The following is a 21,141-nucleotide window of genomic DNA, read 5'->3' as shown; positions in this document are numbered from 1 at the left end:
TAACGCACGCACTTTTTCTAACTCCGCGAGCACCAGCGCCTCTGGGCGGCCGAATCTCCTCTTGAGCGCGAGGATGACGTCACCTGGTGCCGCCTCGGAGTACAGTAGACTCTTGATGGAGTCCCGGGCTGCCCCCCGTATAGCGCGCCGTAGGCGCGCCATATTCTGCGCCTCGTTGAATAGGGGCGCTGTATCTTCGTAGACAACCCGGAAGGCCGTCCACTCGCTGCTGCTGCCGTCGAACATCGGTAGTTCGTGAAGATACTTCGGCGGTGCTGTTGCTGCGCCGCTCCTCCCGAAGGCGTCCCTTAGGGCGGCGGCGAGCGTCTGCACCTCCATCGACGCGCTCCCCGATGCGGCCTCTTCCTTGGCCGTGACTTGCTGCAGCTTCTTGGCCGGTCGTTCCGGGCTTTTCCGCCGCGCCTCTTCTCTGGCGCCGTCCTTAAGGACTGAGGTCTGGATCCAATCCTGGACCTGGGCGGTCTTCTCTTCGTCGTCTACTTCCAGGTCTGAGTCGTCATCTTCACACTGAGCGAGTTCTAGGCGCACGCGGGCTAGTTTCGTCGCCGCCTGGGCAGCTTCCAGCTCCAGACGCGCGAGTTCTTCCTTCGCTTCTAGTTCGCGGCGCCTTGCTGATGAACTCGTTGTCTTGACACTTCTCGGCCGACGACCTGCGCCCGCCGGCTTCTTCGAGGTGGCTTCTTCCTCCCCGACTTCCGGCGTTTGGTGTGGCGCCTTCTTGGCAGTCGCTTTTTTCTGACGCGACGCTGCTGTTGTCACGGTCGTATCCGTGGCGGCCGTAGTCTCCGTCAACGTTGTCGCTGATGTTTCTTCCGTTCCCGTTGTACCGGTGGACGCCGTCGCGGACGACGCCTCTTCTGACGTCGCTCCCTCCGTAGCGGATGAGGGTGCCTCTTCGTCCTGACGCGCCGGCGGCCGCACCGGCACACTCTTTTGCGACCTGGTAACTGGCATGTTAAGTTCTTCTATTGCAGGATCCGGCTCGAAGGACCAGCTGTTATCGCCACCCGAAGATAGTAGTCGGCGGCGGGGACAGTCTCCCCAGTTGATGCGACGCGAAGATGTTAAAGCGCCGGTTACGCCGCACCCCGCGCACCCTGCCTGTGCGCTGAAGAACTTAGCACGAAGTCACACAGATACGCCTTCTCGGGATCAGGATTTCAGGAATGAAACACGAGCATTTCTTGGTTCCAGCAGTCCGGACGCGTCGTGTTGCTTCAACGGAGGCTCGATGATGACTGACTGTGTGGGCGCCGCGGCCCGCCTTTTATTGAGCGGGTCGCGGGCCCGCGTTGAAACAACACTAGCGTTCGGTTGTGGGCGGTTTTATTTGTCATAGGTAAATTCTTATATTACAATGTATTTATTATTTTAGTTACAATTCCAATTATAATTAGTTTCTAATACGATATATTACGTTATATATTATTCCCATAAGAATCTACCTAGTTTTCTATGCTGAGTCTCTCAGTCGGATCACCATTTTCTAGGCTAGACCTAATCTAAGAAGCCTAAGTGGTGATCCTAACCTTTGGCCTTGGAGACTTAGCACATGGCTGTGATCCGTATGTACCAACCACCCTTTGACCCATTCATGGTCACGAGGTTGTGTCCGGGCTCTCTGGCGCTGACACCCCTCGGCGTTTTACCCTAGGGTGGTGGCACTCACCGGATTCCCTAACCCTGCTCATCACGTCCCATGGTGAAGAGCAGGTCGCCTATTCCTGTAACTAAGCCGCCTTTTCACCACTAGCAGCAGCGGGGCGAGGCCCTTCAAAGCATGCTGCAGGTGACTTAGTTCTAGGTATCCTAAACATTGACTAAATAAAACCACCCCAATATAATGTGTTTATTTTCCAACATTACTTATAAATATAAGACATCTTAACTTACTGTTAAGGTACACATTTAAACTTAAACAACATAACACTTATACGTACATAATAATTAAAAAATAACATCTTATCTTAATCTAAACATAATATTACTACATAAAACAAATAAACAAGACACTTAAAGTTACGAAATATTTACAATTCAAGGAAGGAGACCGGTGCGCGCCTAACTGTGGACGGCTCTGCCTGCCACTACTTGAGACCCCCGTGTCCGAGGGTCTATGTTTCGCTCGCCGCGCGTAGTCCGTCGCCGACATGTATATATATTGTATACAATCATGTTATAATTGAGTACCTATATGCTTTTCTCCGGTTCCACGTTGGGTTTCTTTCAGATAGATTTGGGTAAAATTGCACGCAGCTTTAGTAACACGATGGAATGATAATTAAATGCAACTATTTTTTTGTTTCTAGCATGAGATCCAACCAGTTACTAAATAATAAACAGAAACATGAAATCAAAAATTAATCCGTGAAACTAATCTACATATATGTTGATGACTCTATTCTTGGCGAATATGAATATTCCCAATATCAATAGAACAATTAATTTTATTTTGTACAATAGATAATAGCGCTATCAAAGTTTAGATATCTATGGGGCGTTAATATAATGTGCTTTCTACACGATTTAAAATATTCTTGCGTATTCAGTACCACTTGACTTGCCTCCGGCACTGGCTCGAGTAGGTGTGCTTTGCACGATAGATAATCACAAAAATTTACTACATCAACGTGGGTGGGTATGAAATACTATAACTACGTAACTTTTATATACCAGTCCAGTAGGCCTAATGCCTACTTATATGTCGGGCTAAATGAAAAAATCAGGTGCCGGCTGTTTATCATTCTGTACAAGTTGTGTTTGCCTGCCGAAGGAAACGGTTTACGACTATATTTGTCGGCTATGGGAATAGTTAACAGATACATGCGCTTATCGTTGGTCGCTCTCATTAATGCAAATCAAGATTGCTGCAAGAAAAGTCTAGACGACGATGAATCACTTTTAAAATCTTGCTCAAAAAGGTGCATAGTAAATTCAGTAATTTTGGCACATTACGGCATTTGCGTTGCAATTTATTGTGCCTACGTAAACTAGGCTTATTACTCAGTATGATGCAGTATGTTTCATATCGTTTACTAGCTCGCGTGCTTCACGAGACAAATAGACGCGAAACGATTGATATTACGAGCATAATTCAGTAGAGCATATGCCGTGTAGCTTGCAACAATTGTAAGAGTACTGTGAGTCATGTTCTACTGTAACAGCAATAACACGAAGATAGTAAAATTTATTAGAATCAAAGTTTCACTGCTTCAGTTGTTCAAGCAATCAAATTCACTCTTCAATTTTATGGCACTCTGAATATCATAATATTCTTGATCGTACTTTGACCACAAATGTGTTGATGTCGAAATATTGGTTCCTTGTTCGTTCCCTTATGTACTCTCTCTTTTGAATTCCTCACGATCACGTGCTTTTTCAGCTTCGAAATCTAAACAAATTGTTGTCCAAGTATAACGCTGATAACTGTCCCTTTTGATTATCATACACAGAATCGGCGGTCCCATGACTCACTGTTTAATAGATTAAATGGAACGCATTAATCCATGTGGACGCAGACGCACCACCGCTGGCTTTTATTAGCTGAACAAGTGCTTCAATTACTGCCATTGTCCTCCTTAAAATCGACTTTCAAGTTTTTTTTTGTGTGGGATATTTTTATTCGACCAATATGACGCCTGATATTGGAGTTATTTTTAGATCGTCGAACTTATCTGACTGGTTTTAGAAATAATATTGGTTTTGTTACATGATTTACATAATGTTACTTCAGCTGTGTAATAATAGTCAATTAAGTCTTTTCATCTAAGCTTCTTTAGCTCTGTGAATGTGACTATTACTTTATTTAATTTGCAGAATGTTCGCAGTCAATTGAGCGAAAGCTTCTGTGTATTCATAACTTCGCAAGTGATGAATTCGCAGCTGCATCTCAACAAATAGTTCGAACGCGGTGCATCATTGCCTTATGCGGCTCCAAGTGGCACAGGACACAGACACCTCGTATTTGTTCTCCTCTCAGCCGTTGGTTTACCTCGTAAGGAAGAACAGTGTGAACGAGGAACAAGCCATTCAAATCCGTTTTCACATTGTTTTAAAACCCTGCCTTTGTTTTGATTTAACTTTGTATTTAGCTTTGACTAATCACATGTGGGCACGCTATAATAAAGTACTGATTATGATCGCGATGAAACGTTTATAATAAAATATGTATAGGCGTGGATCGACGTTTCACGATTGTAATAGATCAGTCGTGCCGCGTCTAAGATATTGGTCTGTCATCAGTCAGGTTGACTCGTTTTTCTTCTACGTCTGGTGCAATCGATGCCGTAATATATTGCATAAACTACTTAGTTGCCGACGGGTTGCATCGTGATTATTTAAATTGTAAACTAAACCTTTTTATATCTGAGATAACGAGGGCTTGTTAGTCTTGTCTTCTGTTGATAGTTAAGAGTTTATCTGATTTGATGGGTTTACTATGAATAATGTTTAATTAATCTACTTTTTTGATTGAATTGGAATTTTATTTTAAAATCTCCCAACAATTCCAATTTTAAATAGGAAGCATGTTTTGAATCTGCCCAAAGATGAAGCATTAATCGCCTTTTTATCGTCCCTTCTTTGGCATATGCCTTTATTTCAAAGATTCCGCTATTGATCAACAGGTTCTTACAATGTTTTCCGAAAGTAATCGAAACAAACTTTATTACCCACATTTTTGTATGTGTTTTTAATATAAAATAACTAAGTACCTTTATAAGCTTTTTCAGCAATGTACACGAACAATAGATATACCCACTGCTCGTGACTCAACCAAACAACGTAATCTGTCCCACAAAATACACTGCAGATTGCAGAACTTTTATCTGGCATAATTTTTCAATAGAATTCTTCATCAGCTCATCAGTCATGAGAGCTTGTCTTAAGCCGATGACAACAGACGTTAGCTTATTATAATACTCAACATAATTTACATATACGTTACGCCACGCTACGTCGTGCAGCGTGCATATAATTCTGATCTTTCCAATTTTATCTGATTGATGAACGCCCCACATACCATAATACCTCACAGCATCGTCGTATATGATAATTAAAAAGCGACGGTACACGTTATTTGTATGGAAGTATATAATTTACCTATATCACAAAAGCCTTATGGTCACGTAATCTATAGTGTTACTAGCATGTAATGTTTACAATTAAATAAATAGCTATTGTAGTACCTTTCACTTCATGTTTCAGTACCTTTACGTAACGTAAATGTGTTTTAAAATTATAATGTTTCATAGCTAGTTGTTCAATTAGATTTTCTGACATTGCTTTGATTGCTTTTGAATCATTGTTTTATTGAAGGTAAACGCAGAGTGCAGATGTTATCATGTTGTCAAAACATTTCTTTTGTTAATTTGTACCAATATGTAGGTATGCATACCGCATGAATAAACAGCCAAAAGATTGTGTGTAGGTAATGGTATTCATTCTAACAAAATCCTACATAGAGCCAGTAACGAGGTGGGAAATTAGCAGGCTAATACAACTTTTCCATACATTACATTTGTTAAGTTGTAAAAGCAACTATTATACCATTAGTCTCTCTTAGCTGTCGGAAGCATTTCTCCGCAAATTTTACTATATCGCGTTAAACTAAGATGTAGAAAAAGTTGTGGAGATCATAACTTTCTAGAAGAAATATTGGATTTTCTCCTTTCTTTGTTGAACGCAAATAACATTAGCGGTAATCCCTCGCTCATAACGTAGATTGATCAGTATATTAGTTTCTATCTAAATAAGAAAATATTCAAATTATATTCCGCATCACGAATCAAGCCTTAATCATGTTATCTAATATGTTTATGTTAGAAGCCATTAGCTATTTAGGTATTCTTTATACATACGTGAGATAATGTCCTAAAAAGTCATAGAGGAATTGTTTTAGCTGAAAAAGGCTGCTGTATAGAAAATTATTTTGATAATCCAATGAAATATGTTTAGTACAATCCTGGGGTACTCTTCGGGGAAAAGATATCCATTACAGATTTTACAGCCTTTGAGGGTTATGAAAATAAAATTTGATTTTCTTTTGTCATCAGATGGGGCATCTAGCGCGGTGGCGGGTGCGGCCGTGGGGGTGCCGCTGTCTTGGGAGCCATTCTACTGCGTGCTGCAGCAGGACAGGCGCATCCTCACTGCATACACCAGTGAGGAGCTAGCTGTGAGTATCATACCTTATAAACTTTTTTTTTGAACAAATGTCGTAGGCTGGATCGGTGACAGTTTGAATTTCGAACGTAGAGTAGTATTTTGTTTTTATAGTCTGGTTCTGCCAAATTATTCACAATTTACGCAAAGAAAGGCGATCGGTCCTAGGTAGTTAATTGTTTAATACAAAATTAACGATGATTGCATTTGACGCAAACATGATAGAGGCGTTGATTGCTTTCAGTGCAATTATATTGATTAATGCGAAAATTCACACACAAAATATCCTGTTTTATGCACGGTACCAATTTTAAATACATTTATTGGTCGCAAAACATACAAGGAATTCCTGGGTTCATTGCGATGTCGTAAATACTGTTGAAATTGTTATTGAAAACAATAATGGATTGGTTTTTAATTAGCAAACATGATTTCATTGATTTTCGCGCTCTATTTAACAAACGCAGAACCTACGAGGCTAATGTCCTTAAATGGTAACATTAAGTTTCCAGGACGTTCCAGTTTTTTCAGACTTTGCCTGTTTTAATGTCGATTTTATGCAGACAAACCGCGTAGTTTAGCATTCCGTATGGGTCAGTAACTAATGCTAGCACGAAGGTTTTATTTATTACAGTATTATCATAGAAAACCGGATGCAGTGATGTTACTAAATTTGAGTGCAATAGAGCGTGACGGTTGTCGAACACGTTTAGTGTATTTGGCACATAAATCCTTTATGTTGGGATTTATAATGCATACAGCCTATTCACATATTTTGTGGTGGACCACAAAACGTGATGATACAGTAATTTGGTGAATAAATAAATGTCATTTGATGTTCCACTTTGGAACATGTTTTTTTTGGACGTAATAAAACATTTTCCCCTTTTCACACTGAAAATCTGATACTTTTCGCCTTTCATTGTCTTTCTTTAAGCAAAAAATATACCTATCTCTCGTTAAACGTAATGATGGTCACTTTCTCACATATTCGAGTTGCTATATCATCTTCGAAATTGCGATTTATCCGTAACGTCGTTTCTTTTGTTCCGCTTTTCTAATCCTCAATTAGTTGTTACTGAACAAGCATCGTTTGATGGTTTTTAGCTACGAAATATTTATGGCAGGGGCCCGTAGTGGTATAAGTAAGTACATGGAAGAAAATTAAAGTTAGACTTTGATTGTGATATCTATAAGGATTTTTTTGTCCCATCTTGAGACATCTGTTACCTTCTTTCATATTCTCCTTCTTCAAAGAGTTCTTACTATAATCAAACAATTTACAGATGCAGTTACATAACTTAGTAGCAATTGAAATAGCTCAATTTGACTGTTGATCTCATTGTGGCGTGCGCGCACCTCGCGTGCGCTAGAGTGGTGTAACTCGTGGCTAAGGGAACATTCCCGATCATTATGCTTACACATTCATATAGGGTTGCCGTCTACACATATTTGTGTAAGAGAATTACACAGTGAAATCAAGGGAAATCATGACATGGAATGTAGCATCATTTTACGATAATCCGTATGAAAAAATCAAACTAGATGGTAAAGATAGAAAAGCCTTTACTAAACAAGACAAAGCTGACGCTTTCGCTGTTATATGTGTGTTTTAACATCCCCTTGTTTTTGGGTCAACCCTAATTAGATTAGTGAAAGTGCATTATAATTTTTGAGTCATCGATATCGATATTGCCATGCTTCGTTCGCCTGCCCTACCTAGTATTATAGTTTTGATTACACTCATTACGATAACTATGGGACCAACGGATGATGTTACGTCACTGTGGGAAATTAGATTAAGTGTTGTAACAGAGAACGCGATTTGTAAGCATTTGAAACGGGCACGAGAACACATGCACCGTTTTAATGATGATACTTATACAATGAGGTTCTACTCATTTCCATTTTGGTTTAATTGTGGGCCTCAGACAGATTTATAATAGTTTTGGTGTATTAATAAAGCAATAACCGCCGAGTGGATGGATTAATAGATTGCTCTTCAACATTCCATCGTTAAGAGCGGGTAAACAATTTATTAATTTCAGCTGGTGTTCATAAGCATGTGTTCACACGGCAATACTTAGTTATCGGATATTCGCATATTAAATAGATAGTGTTTTTGAAAAAGCTTTTAAAGTTCCATTTGCATAAACCGTGACGATATAATGTAAATTATTGTTCACTTACCTATTTAATTTTAATATCGAACCTATTTGTTAGAATAAGGCCATAATATTTTTGTCGTGCGTCGCTTGCGCATTGAGTACAAACAGACAAATGCGAGGCGTGGGCGCGCGCGCGGTCGGCACTCTGCATAAATCAAAATTATGCGGTGCACGCCTAAGAGCGGCTTTTTGCCGCGCAGGCGCAGGATAAGACGAATGAACTCTGCAGTTAAAGCTTTGTTTGAACCGCAGTTTTATGGCCTATTTGATACTTGTTAGACACTTTGTGGGGAATTGAAATGAAGACGTTCGTTTTCTATAGCCGAGAAAGGTATTGAGAAATGTGCGTTGGTATTTATGATGAGTATGAGGATAAAGAAGATTTTACTGCACATATTGTGTCTTAATATCATATGTGAGAAAAATACAAAGTTATACAACAGTAATTCAATATTGCGATCGATCACCTTATTTGTCAGGTTGCAAAAAGCAAATTACTCAGCTATCCATTATTGCTACTGTAGCTTCAATAATAATCATTTATCACCTTACCATATAATTATGGTTACTGTATTTGCCCCGTTGAACCTCAGAGCTATTCAAAATCTCATGAGCGGTAACACGCAAATCATGAAATGTGTGAGTCATAATGAGTTTCTTGTCCTAAAAATTTACATTCCGCTTAACGCTCCTGTTTTTTGGGTGAGGTTTGCTTTACGTATTTGTAGCTTGTGAACAAAAACTGATTGGGCGTTGTTGTCAATAAGCGGATAATTGTTTCCAGAGACCTATTTTTTCCTATCTTTCATTTTATCCGAATCGCTCCAGTGACGTTGCCGGGAAAGCGATCCAAAGAAACAAACAGACCTTTAGTTAGGAAGTTAGGATTAGGATGGCATAGTGAAGTACGTCCTACGTGGGGTTATTAATCAAAGGCAGGATGAGTTCAAACAATGAGGACGGAAACGCAATGAGGAGGTTCCGCTTCTCACGAAGACGCATCGCTTTCTAGCTGAATCATGAAGTACTATGATGCGTTGTGTCATCTCGTGCGGTTGGTTCAATGATTGGACCTCCTTGTTTGGACCAGTAGGTGTTCATCTAGAAAAGGAAAAGAGCTATCGGTGTAATGCTAGCGTCGTCGTAGAGTTTAGTTGACTCATCTATAAACTGAGTTTTATTTGCAAAGGATATTCGATCATTACTGTAGGAAGTTTTATGAATTTACTAAATCCTTTTAGGGCTTAAAAAGTAAGGATGAAAGGTTCAATATCAGCAAAGATTGCAGTTCGTAAATCAATCAATGCAGTTAAAATTATAAGCAAAGACAGATAAAGTGAAGACGAATATTGCAATATCCATCTTGTGTATTTATTTTCAGTTAAGTCTGTCCGAGCACTTCAAAGACGTGTCAGGCTATAAGATTAAAATAATTCTATGACGCCGAGTAGTTAGCTAATCATTTATGATCACGATCACCATAATAACAGCTTCTTTCGAGTTTTCTTTAGCGTTAGAATCCGCTTAGACTCTTACTACTTCCGCGAGATTATGAACTTTATATGTTTTCTTTATAGTATTCTTATTAGATTGAAATCAAGCGGTACTTATCCCATGTTGTAATGCTGCAGTTATAATGTTTTTATAGTTATTACCTTAGGAGATGGTTAGAAAACAGCCGGTTTGTCGCTTTCCTGGTACCTTCATATTTTCTCTTTTTCATGTAGCTTGATTATATTCTTAGAGACATAACCATGGCAATATGTTGAGATAAAATTTATGCGTTTGCAGTAAACAGACAGTGAAAATGGTATATGAAAAGTTGACAATGATGAAGAGAAACGCATTAAATAGAATTTAAAGCGCCTTTCATTTTCACTTGCGATTTCTTTTATGTACTGTGTACTGTATATTGTGTATTAAATGACTGATTGTGTGTTGTATTGTTGCACGCGGCCGGACAGTCGTTCCCGGGGTTTTATGTGGACAAGGTAAGACGTGTGTCCCGGCTTTTTACGACCTTTGCACTCCTTTATCGTCTGATTCATTGATGTCATAAATAACCACATGTTTTGTTCCCTATTGTTTGGTTTTTGTTCCATTGAGTTTTCTATTTCGCTTTGAAGTTTGTCCTGTCTAATTTAATTCTATTGAAGTCATAAATAAGTCGCTGCTACTGACTGAAGTGTCCTTACAGACATCGTAAGCATTCCCGTCAAAGACAATATCAATTATTTTCATTCATAAAAAATAAATATTGCAAGCAGTTATAGGTCTAGTGTGATGTCAATCTTAATTCACACCTGCATGTTACTATCCCATCAAGAAAGTACCCAAGTACGAGCATGTATTCTACAACACAAACAAACAGCGAGACATACACTTTCTACATCAAAGTTATGACTAATCAGACTTGCTCATACAATAAACACTCACGTTTACGATAATTGATATTCACTATTAATAACTTTAATGTGTTTTCTGAAGAGTTCCTTCAATAAAGCTTTTGAACACAATCTCTTTGTCCCGAGTCCTCGGCGGTACTTTTAGGATTATGGTGGCGATGTAAATGTACCACATTGGGTGATGTCATGACTTATAAAAGGCCATGTGCGCGACGGACCATGGAGGGATACGGCCAAATGTTTATTTTCATTATAAAAGAGTATATTTAGATCTTTTTTGCCCCAATTGATTTGTCAGCTCGTGAACGCGAAGTTTATGTCGATAGTTATTGACTTTTTAGTGAAGTTAAACATGGAACTGTTTCAGAATGAGAGTCACTGAGAAACTAGTTAGATAAATATGCTTAGAACGACACGTCAGTTAAGTCTAGACCATTTAAATCAATAAATCTCAAGTTAATGGAATATGGACGCCGTACGAGTATGCAGAGATTGTATCCAAATTGCCTGTATAATTTGAAATCGCCTTTTCAAGGGAGTAAAGGCAAGGACAGATCATTCCCAGGCGACCGGCAGAACATAAACTGACTCTCACGTTAAACTGACCTTTCGAACAATTGCTAAATGTTCAACATTAAAATTGAAGTAGGTAATCGGGTTATCGAGTACATAATCGCGTGGCTTATAAAATCGTGCGTAATTGGTTTTGGACGACCATCGACTATTATACGGCCCGCACTCAAGATATGATCGCTATGAAACCCAACGCACTGACCAATTAAAAAAATGTTCCAAGGATGAAATATTGCTTTTAAAACTATTATGTGGACCTAAGAATAATAGCAGGCTTAACGTTCATAAAAAAATAATGAATTTCGAATGTACGCTTGATTGCTGTCGTGTTTATTGTTATAGTTCGGCCATTCAGAGAATGCGTTCCTGACACGTCGCGATTGAACTGACGACGTAACTTTGCAATGGCGTTGCAGTTACGATAAAAATATTTTTGCTGGTTGTTTACCGTTTTAACAATTGAGGAGCATTAAAACAACATTATTATATCAATAATCAATGAATGTAGTTACGTCGTCAGTTCAATCGCGACGTGTCAGGAACGCATTCTCTGAATGGCCGAACTATAATACGTTTTAACCGTGTAGTACACAGTAGAATAGATATCACATTGGACTTAATGCAACAAAGCCTATTCAACTGACTTGTTATTGTTCTGAACTGCAAACAAACGAACCTTTAAATTAAAACAATAATTGGAAAATCAACGTAGTGTCATTTTTCATTTGTTTTTCGTTAGTGTTTTGTTTAAAGTGAGTCCAAGTTAATAAGTAAAGCTAGACAGGGACTAGTTTGATTGCTAATAAAACAACGAGTGGTGTGAATTGTGGGCACAGCGGTAATGGTCTGGTACAGTCGCGTAGACTCACTTGTCCCTTGAATATCGAATAACAAACGCTCTCAATTATTGCTGGTGCGCCAGTCTGAGCTATTTATGTATTCCGTCGGGTACAGAGATTAACAACTGTGTTTTGATATTGTGCGAGGCTTAGACTAAAATAGCCATTTCCTTTATGTTATTTTTCAACTTGATTATAGACTAACATTAATTCCTACACGATATGTTGTCAGAGAAGTTGTGTGATGGTCTTGTAAATAGTGTAATGGAAAAAATCTATCTACTCGTAATCTAACATGAATCCTATTTAAATAAATAATCTCAAGCTACAGGAACTCGGTAATTTATTTAAATCGTCCTGTACTAAACTAATTACGTGCGGTAGTCAATGATTGATTGACCGCGGCGAATTTGGCTCACGTAATATATTTTTTCTAACATTTTGAAACATTTTTGGTAATAATACAGATACATCGGTACATAATAAGTGATTGGGAAGTTAATAATAAAGGCAATTTTAAAATTCTTCGCTAATGTCGTCATGTTAAACCGGTAGAGGTTAGTTTGAGTAAATATATCGGCAGATTCGTATTCATTGAATGTTTTAGATTTTATTTATTCGTATAACTATGTAATAAGAATGATGTTTGAAAAGCTAAAGTTAGAGTCATTCTAGAATTTAATGGTGGTGCAATAATGGTTTTGAGTGGCGTATTTGCTTAAGAATACAAAATTTGGAACACGACATCATTTTCTGGCAGATTTTCCGGAATATCTAAAAAGAGATATAGCAAAAAAAAAAAAACAACAGCAAAAGCTCAACTCTATAAAAATCTGTTCATTACAAATAACATCTTCTTCACAATTCTGTCTGGTTTCCTCGTCAATAGACGTATACATCGGCATCCAATATATTACCGATGCCTTCAATCGTAAGCGCACGTGCATGTTATGCAATGAATACACGGTCCGTAGGTACATTGTAGTCTCGTCGTCCGTCCGTCGTAGTTTGCATATCGTCGCGACACTCGCCGATGTGTGAAGGGCTTTATGTCAAGGAATTTTGTATTTTCTACTGGACTTGTGTTTAAAAGGATTTGTATGGAGGTGTCCCTTCAGTGGTAAGCTTTTGCTGCGAGTGTAGACTACTTAGTTTACACTGTGAATTTTTAACAAAACATACGGTTTTACTTTCTTCACACTGGTTGTAGGCATAAAATAGGGTTCTCTAGTTGGTTTTTCTGTTTTACTAGATGTTGAAGTACAAGAAACTTAATTTTTTCGTGTCATAATGAGAAAAGTCTTGTAGTAGTTTTGTTACTTTATACTTACACACTGTTACATGACGGCCTTTTTCAGAAATAGCCTCTCTCCCCTCATGTAATCCTGGTACATCTGAGAATGGCGTCTAAGTGCTATAAAGTTCAAATATAGTAAGAGGTCTTCTTAATAAAATGTATGATAAATATTTAATTACTTTATTTTATGGATTTTAGATAAATAGTGTTTATTACTTCTTACATAGGAACCTGTGTAAAACTTTTTGAAACTCATAAAGGTATGATAAATAGTTAAATACTTTGGAATGGTCTATACAGCTATAAGTTGTGTTACATAGTTGGATGTTTATTGTTCAGAAATTATGGTCTTTGAAGAGTTTCAGTAAGTACTTATTTAAAAATATTAACTTTTCTTGCACATTTAATATTCTTTACAATGTATTGAAGGTAAGTCCGACAACCTGTCTTATCTAGGGGTATTGGGTTGCCCGAGTAACTGGGTTGAGGAAACAACCCAGTTAACCCAGTTAGGTGTGAGGAAAAGGCTAGGCAGATGATGATGAACACATTGAAGATCTACGTACAGGTGTGAAGTAACGTTGATGGTTATTTTACGACTTATCAATTTAAGTAAAATATAATTTATTGCTTGAGTTCAAGAGGTTATTGAAATAAGTAAATGTAGGGTGCGTCCACATCTGGCGAATGCGCCGCGAATGCGCAGCACGCGAGCCGATCGCGAGCTGTTCGCGAGCTGCGCGCGTGCATTTTTGTTCGTGCGCCGCTTCTGCGCCGCCCGCGCGCAGCTCGCGCGCGACCTAAGCGCCGCACGCGAGCGGCGCGCAGGCGGCGCGCGACGTCTGCCATCTTCGATAGTACTGAGCCAATATACGGAACTGTAAGGGCGAGAACTGATTGCGCGCAGATCGCGCGCCGCTCGCGCGCTCTATACGAGCCTTGCGTGAGTTGCGCTAAAGAGGCGCACCGAACTATTGCAGTGACTGCACGCGCGCAGCTCGCGGACAGCTCGCGATCGGCTCGCGTGCTGCGCATTCGCGGCGCATTCGCCAGATGTGGACGCACCCTTAGTAGTGTTCCTTGACCACGATGTAGTAGATACTCACTCGCAGTTTACTAAATACGGTTATTTATCTCGTCTAATGTATGGTTATTAAATCATATCGGTCGCTAGTAAAATTTTAAATACAACAAGAATAAATTATACATTACTCGCATAATGTTGTTTACGTGCAAAGTTTAATTACGTAAATGTAACGCAAAATATTATTTAAACATATACAACTTTACAAATTTTATTGGCTGCGCAATTTTTTTTATTTACCTGCAGTTTATAGTTTCCGACAATTCGCCTTTAGAGATGAAGATGTAGTTTATATTCATTCGTTTCTATTAGAATGTATTTGCGAAATAAACAATTACAAAATAAATATTTAATCCACAAGTTGAAGCTTTGCTTACCCCAATCAATCAATCAATAATTTTGTGACTACGTAGTCCACGTAAATATTGCATAAAGATTGCCTGCCACTGTAACTGGAGTACTTACTATTCTCAAGTAAAATAAAACTAGCCTGAAAGTCCGACAAGAAGAAGACAATGATATGCCTAATTATTACAATTTATGAAATCAATCACGCTAACATTTGCTTAATCAAAGCTAATTGAAAGCCTCTACAATTAAACATGAACATTTCAAAGGGCTGCTCTCGCCACGTTTCTAATTTCATATAGCTTTCTCTGGCCTATTTTTAGGTGTCCATTACGAGGTGCAATGTCCGACGGTTTGTGTTACATGTCATACATTACGTACCCTAGATCTCATTGCGTGTGTGGTACAGAATATTGTATGGTGGAGTTAATAGTTTGCTCGAGGTTTTGCTTTATGGTTATTTTTAGTGTAAATGGCCAATAACTTTAAAAAATATCAAAGAACAAAGTTATTTATGTTGTAGAGGAAAATTTTATTAAACTTGCTTCAAACGGTAAGACATGCTAAGTATATTACTACTGGCGAAAATATTTTCACTAATCAATCACTTTTTCTTCTACGAAAATGCATCAAACGGCTTCACAGTGTAAGTTAAAAATAAAATAATTTACCAGAACTGAAAATTCATAGGACTTGGATTTTCACAAAACAATTATCTAAATCCATACGGAGATGATTTTATCCAAGCAGTCAAACAAACATCACACGATGAGCATCTTCATAAATTCCCAACTCAATTATAAGTGGAATATCAACACGGGCTTAAACTCCTTGACTCGTCTCCTCGACTCAAGGAAGCTCCTGTCCTAATTAGGTCACATTTAACTTGCTGAACATCTGAACATCGTGAATTATTGCTCGTTCACTTTTTATTAGCCTTTTGACGACCCGCTCGCTTTGAACATCAAGCCTTGTTTTCTCTCATCAGTGAGGGAACACAGACTTTTAACTGGTAAAGCTATTTATCATTCTATTTGAACCTAGATTCTAACTAACGGGAGAAGCGGTACAGCCGATAACTTGTTGAAACTGTATGCTAGTCTGTACATATGTACGTGTGGCTATGAGGGTATGTGCCTTCCGTACTCAATGACTTAATGTTCGTGATAAGTTTCCTGAACAAAGGTTTTAATTGCGCCACTCATTTGCTGGAATTCAATCTCGATTTTTAATAATATTAAATTAATTGATCCTAAGTTGAAGAAATATTTTCGGTGATAATAAATCCGATATTTATAAGGTTTTATATACCAAATGAGCGATGGTAATTCTTATTTAGAAACAAAAATATATTTTTTATTCCTAGAAATATCGATTGCAACTTCTTATACCGATCGCGTCCCGCAGATGGATCAAATTCCAAGTGTCCTACTTTAATCTGTCCTTGTCTGCATCATCCATTAGCTTCGACCACGTTCATTAATCTGCTACTAGCGTTTAATTACTCATGCATACTCGTCAATTGCGGATACAATACCCTGCAACGATCTTTATGATCCGTACACGAATTTAACTTACACTACATACCTACTGTGTACCTAAAAGTACTATGTACCTAAAAGTCCTACACTATGTACCTAAAAGTCTTGGTCGAAACAATATTTAAAGTGAAAGCTCAGTTCAGGAATGTTAAACCGTATTTGAGCTTCTGTGTCACTGTTTGTCAATATCGTGTTGTGTCTATCTCTCCGTATTTACGACACATGTTGTCAGACTAAACAATAATACGGCCACAGTCATAAGTGGGAGTTAAACACTGCTACTGCAGTAAAGAAAGCGGGTGTATTCAAACCTGTTTGTTTTAAGGCCTACAAGTTTATGACTTAATTAAATGCCTAATGTATGTTGACGTGTAATAAGATCGGCTACTTATCTGCCTACGCCAGCTGTAAGTGTCGACAAAGGAAAATGGACATCGACTGTAAAGTTGTGGTCATCCCTAGGGCTGTCGCCAACAACTTTTCAACATTCGACCGTTATCATGACACTGGGAAATGTTATTTCTGTCAGTGGCTGCGAAAGGTGATACTGTCGCGAGATAGTGTCTCTATGTGATACAAATACAGACAAGTTAATTAAATGCAATTTCCCACGGAGTTTCGATGCTATCGGATATCTAGCTTGTTCTGATGATTGCATAAAGAAAGATTTTGCTTTTTTGATTCGTAAAATTTCGAAATAGAATCTTCTCCAAGTCCGATCATCGACGTTAATAACTCCATTTTACCATTTCAAAATCTAGCATTAACTTCAGATATTACTATAAAACTAAATAGGTACTTACACGTTTAAATGTGAACAAGTGATCAGTTCGTATCTACGTATCATTAGAGAGGTACCACAAGGACGTTAGAGTGACTTAGTATCAAGTGGCGATCAATCGTCACGCTCCAAGTATTCACTCCGTTCACATGACGCGGTATGTCATACTCAGGAATAATGGGAAATAATGCGTGCTTCGGATTCTTCCGAGCTCGGGTGTTACACCTCCATTGTATGGCATTTATTCAATACATAGTTACACACATTATGTACCGATATTGTGCAATATTATGTTACGCCGTGGAAGCATTGTGACCTTTTTTCTATAGTTACCTAGTTTGTTGTGCAGGCTGTATTAATGACGTGCGGTTGGTGATTAATAAACTGCATTGTATGAAGAGGAATTCTAGTTACGCAATAATTAATGGATGGATGCGCGAGTCGTGCTTGATCACATTAATTATTGGAGAATAACTCACAGAAAGATACAAAATGCACTCAAAGATCTTTAGCTGGACACCGTCAAATTGACAAGTCACGTGTCTATTCTTTGCTTTAACCAAACTCTAATCTACTTATCGCAATCAGAATACCGGAGCCTCATTAAAACTTTCCCACACGGTGTTACAAATCTTGTTATCTAACACCACAACACTGTTCTTCAACGGTAACAACTTTGTAATTAATCCAATCATCTTGAACTTTTGTAAGCATTTCTCAGTAAAGTGTACCGTACTATCTCACTGGGTGAGATGATCTCCAATCTAAAGGATCCGTATATGGCGTCGAAATAATCCGGTACCGAGTAAAATAGTGTAGTCGTGTTTCCCACGATACCTGATGGCGATTGGCTCACCTACATTGTACCTAATTACTTTTATATTACCCAGCATTATAGCTTGCATGTACCAGCAAATTATACCAATACAAGCACTTAATTAGATAATTAATTGTCGTACGTTGAGCCTGCGGTTATTCATAACAACACTTGCGTTGACTTCGGCGTACGTGTCTCAAATAAACACGTGTAATTATAATCAAAACCTTTCAATTAGTTTGCGTTGTATTAATAAGTATAAGTAAACATGCGTTAAGTGCGATCAGGTGAATGTAGTTTTGAGATACCGTTGTCTAATCGTAGAAGGTAGCGCTAACTACTATTAAACTACTGTTAGGGTAATCATCAAATTGTATTACTTGCCACTAGCTTCGTTCTGAGGAGTCGCCCTTTTACATAATTTTAAAGCATTTATCCTGATAGCGAAAATAAACGAGGAATACTCAAACGAACTTAAGACGTTATCACGGGAACAAGCAGATGTTATCTTTCGTCATCCATCTTTCTTTCCTATACTCCTTTTCCAACTTAAAAACCATCACATTACCATAAACGGCTATATCACAGTTTCATTCACTGTGACTTACGCGAAACTCATCGTTACTCGTATCGTCGTATCGTACGGCAGTAAGGCAGGATCTCCTAAAATAACTTGGCAAAAAAACGAGATAATGCTAAGCAAAGACGGGATGTCAGTCAGTTACTCACTACCATTTGAATGTACTTTATCGGACTGGTGACATCCTCAGGAACACACACAGTTAAAACTTTTTTTATTCGTAAAGATCCGCGTATTGAATTGGCATTTGAAAAGTCAATGTTTTGACAATTTTGACATCACTATATAAAGTGTTCAAAGACCTTTTATTTTAATTGGATTTTACATAGGTATTTATTTTTTGTTTTTAGTCGGCAAATCTTTAAAAATGCCACTATCTACAACGACTTGTAAATACGTACCTACATTTTATGGATTTTTTGTAAAATTATAGGTAAAGTAAAGGTATTGTAAAGAAGCATTTCCTTCGCAATTGGCGTTAATCTTTTGACTATTCATGAATTTATTTTTGTTCCATCTTAGGTACCTACAATGTACTTACATACTCACACACAGCACCGATAAGCTCTTTAAGCTACTAAGCTTGATTTACAAATCCCTTTCACAACATTACCTTATTTAAATCAGTATTTATTCTACATAACGTATCATTATCAGTAAGCAGCTGCCACTTCGTGCCTACCAAGTAAATGTGAGGCGTTCATTCGACGGCTGTGTATGATTACAAACCTTTCGACTTATAAATACGTTTTGGTTGCACCCGATTCCGAATCGCATCCGTTTTTATTTGGTTGCAATGTGTTTGATTAGCTTAATTTTAGCAGTAGATGTCGTGTCGTGTTCGTTAATGGCAGTTACTTCCTTTATTTTATTGCTTTATTTTAGCTTCATTTGCATATAGCCAAGTTAGTTGATTCCAGTAGCAGAGCGCTCAGCCCGAATTTTACTAGCGCCATGTGTGAAAATTTGGAACTTATAAATTCGTGCTGGGCTATCTGTTTTTCCCATAAAATAATATGGAAGCGAGATAAATAATTAAAATTGTCGACAAATATCTAATCGAAAATATTTTTGTTCACCAGACCAACAATAATGGAGAATACTCATCGAGAAGTCTTCCTCGTGTGAGGCTTGACAACGGAGCAAACGTTGGTAACGCTGGCGTAAGACTACGGTGTTGGGCTGCACCACCGTCAATCACAGAGGAAGAAGCAGAAGAAGAAATTGAAGAAGATGCAGTTTCATTACGGGCGATGCCCGCACAAGGTCAATACATTTTCTTTACATTAGCGCCATCTAGTGGGGAATAGTAAAACTTATATAGTACCAAGTTTGAGTGACGTTCATTGTATTGTCGCTACTCGCCGCTAGATGGCGCTGTAATGTTTTACGGTGTTAAACAACAGATGGCGCTACATTACTTAGAAAGTTGCTGTGCAGGAACTCTTTGAAATACAGATTTGTTTGGAAGAATAGTTCAAATTTTGATAATGAACTTTGAGACTAAAAGAATGACTGTTATTATACACGTAAAAGTGTTGATATAGGAATTCAATTAATATAAAAGAGATCGTAGTAGTCGTTACATTTCAATTAATTGATTTATAACTATGCCTACTAAGTATAAGAAAACAAATGTGGTTTCTTTCCTGCTGTTAGTAATTACTAATAGCTATCTAATTACATTAGGGTAGCATGTACTGAAAACCAATAAAAAATTACGTAACTATTTAGATAAATGCATTTGTAACATACAAGCTTTCTACGTTTCTGAACTTTCAGGAAACTGTAATTACGGAAAGTAGAACAAATTAATAAAAGCACTTACTCATGAGTTTCCGCGGAACTATAAAGCCAACTTTACAACTTACACGGAAAATGGGACATTACTCATACAGAATAAGTTTTCACTTGATTAATTTTGGGATAAAGTGACGTTTTGGTGCAGTGACACAAGAAGGGCGCACACCGTGACGCGGGCGCACCATCACCAATCGATTGTGACCAAATGTTTCACGGCCCTGCTGCATACTTGTTACAGTTTTTATTACTCCCGAAATTAGTTAGAATATTAGCTTCTTTAATGAATTCCTTATCTTCGTTGTGTTGTGATCGGGTTTTTTTTTGTCATTAGTGTTGTCTCTTCTTTTTTAATGCTCCTTAAAAATACGTTTTTGTTTTGTGAGTTTGGTCTCTAAAGGCGTGCGTGATGCCTTGACGTATCGGGGCACGATCCAACTTTAATAAGCTATAGAAAGGGTTAAATGCGTGTGTTGGAAGATTACGTTCAGACGAGAACTGCCCTGATAGACAATCGTTTGAGAAAGTTATGTATATGCATAGGTATCGAAGTAATTGGAACGATGCCAAAACATAAATAAATCCGATTGTTAACCACTAAAAACTAGACCACACTTAATAAATTATGTAAGTAGCATAATCGAAACTTATGTTTTCACTGCTCAACACTATCGCATTTGGACACGCGACGGTTCTCCCGTCCCTTCGCCAGTCTGGCGCAATCG

At 38.3% G+C, this 21,141-nt stretch overlaps 1 protein-coding gene across 4 annotated transcripts in view; it reads left to right on the top strand.

Annotated features, from left to right (window-relative positions):
* Positions 1-21,141, top strand: part of LOC124643349 (ras GTPase-activating protein raskol) — a 164,034-nt gene that overhangs the window by 51,081 nt on the left and 91,812 nt on the right. For all 4 annotated transcript variants that reach the window (XM_047182351.1, XM_047182330.1, XM_047182321.1 and 1 more), the window contains exons 3-4: positions 6,075-6,196; positions 19,699-19,882. In XM_047182351.1, the coding sequence (XP_047038307.1) occupies positions 6,075-6,196; positions 19,699-19,882 (306 nt within the window). The remainder of the gene's footprint in view (positions 1-6,074; positions 6,197-19,698; positions 19,883-21,141) is intronic.

Source organism: Helicoverpa zea, chromosome 2 (genome assembly GCF_022581195.2).
Source record: "Helicoverpa zea isolate HzStark_Cry1AcR chromosome 2, ilHelZeax1.1, whole genome shotgun sequence".
Classification (NCBI taxonomy): Eukaryota; Metazoa; Arthropoda; class Insecta; order Lepidoptera; family Noctuidae; genus Helicoverpa; species Helicoverpa zea.
The sequence above is the reverse complement of the archived record's forward strand: the minus strand, read 5'-3'. Positions and strand labels throughout refer to the sequence as shown.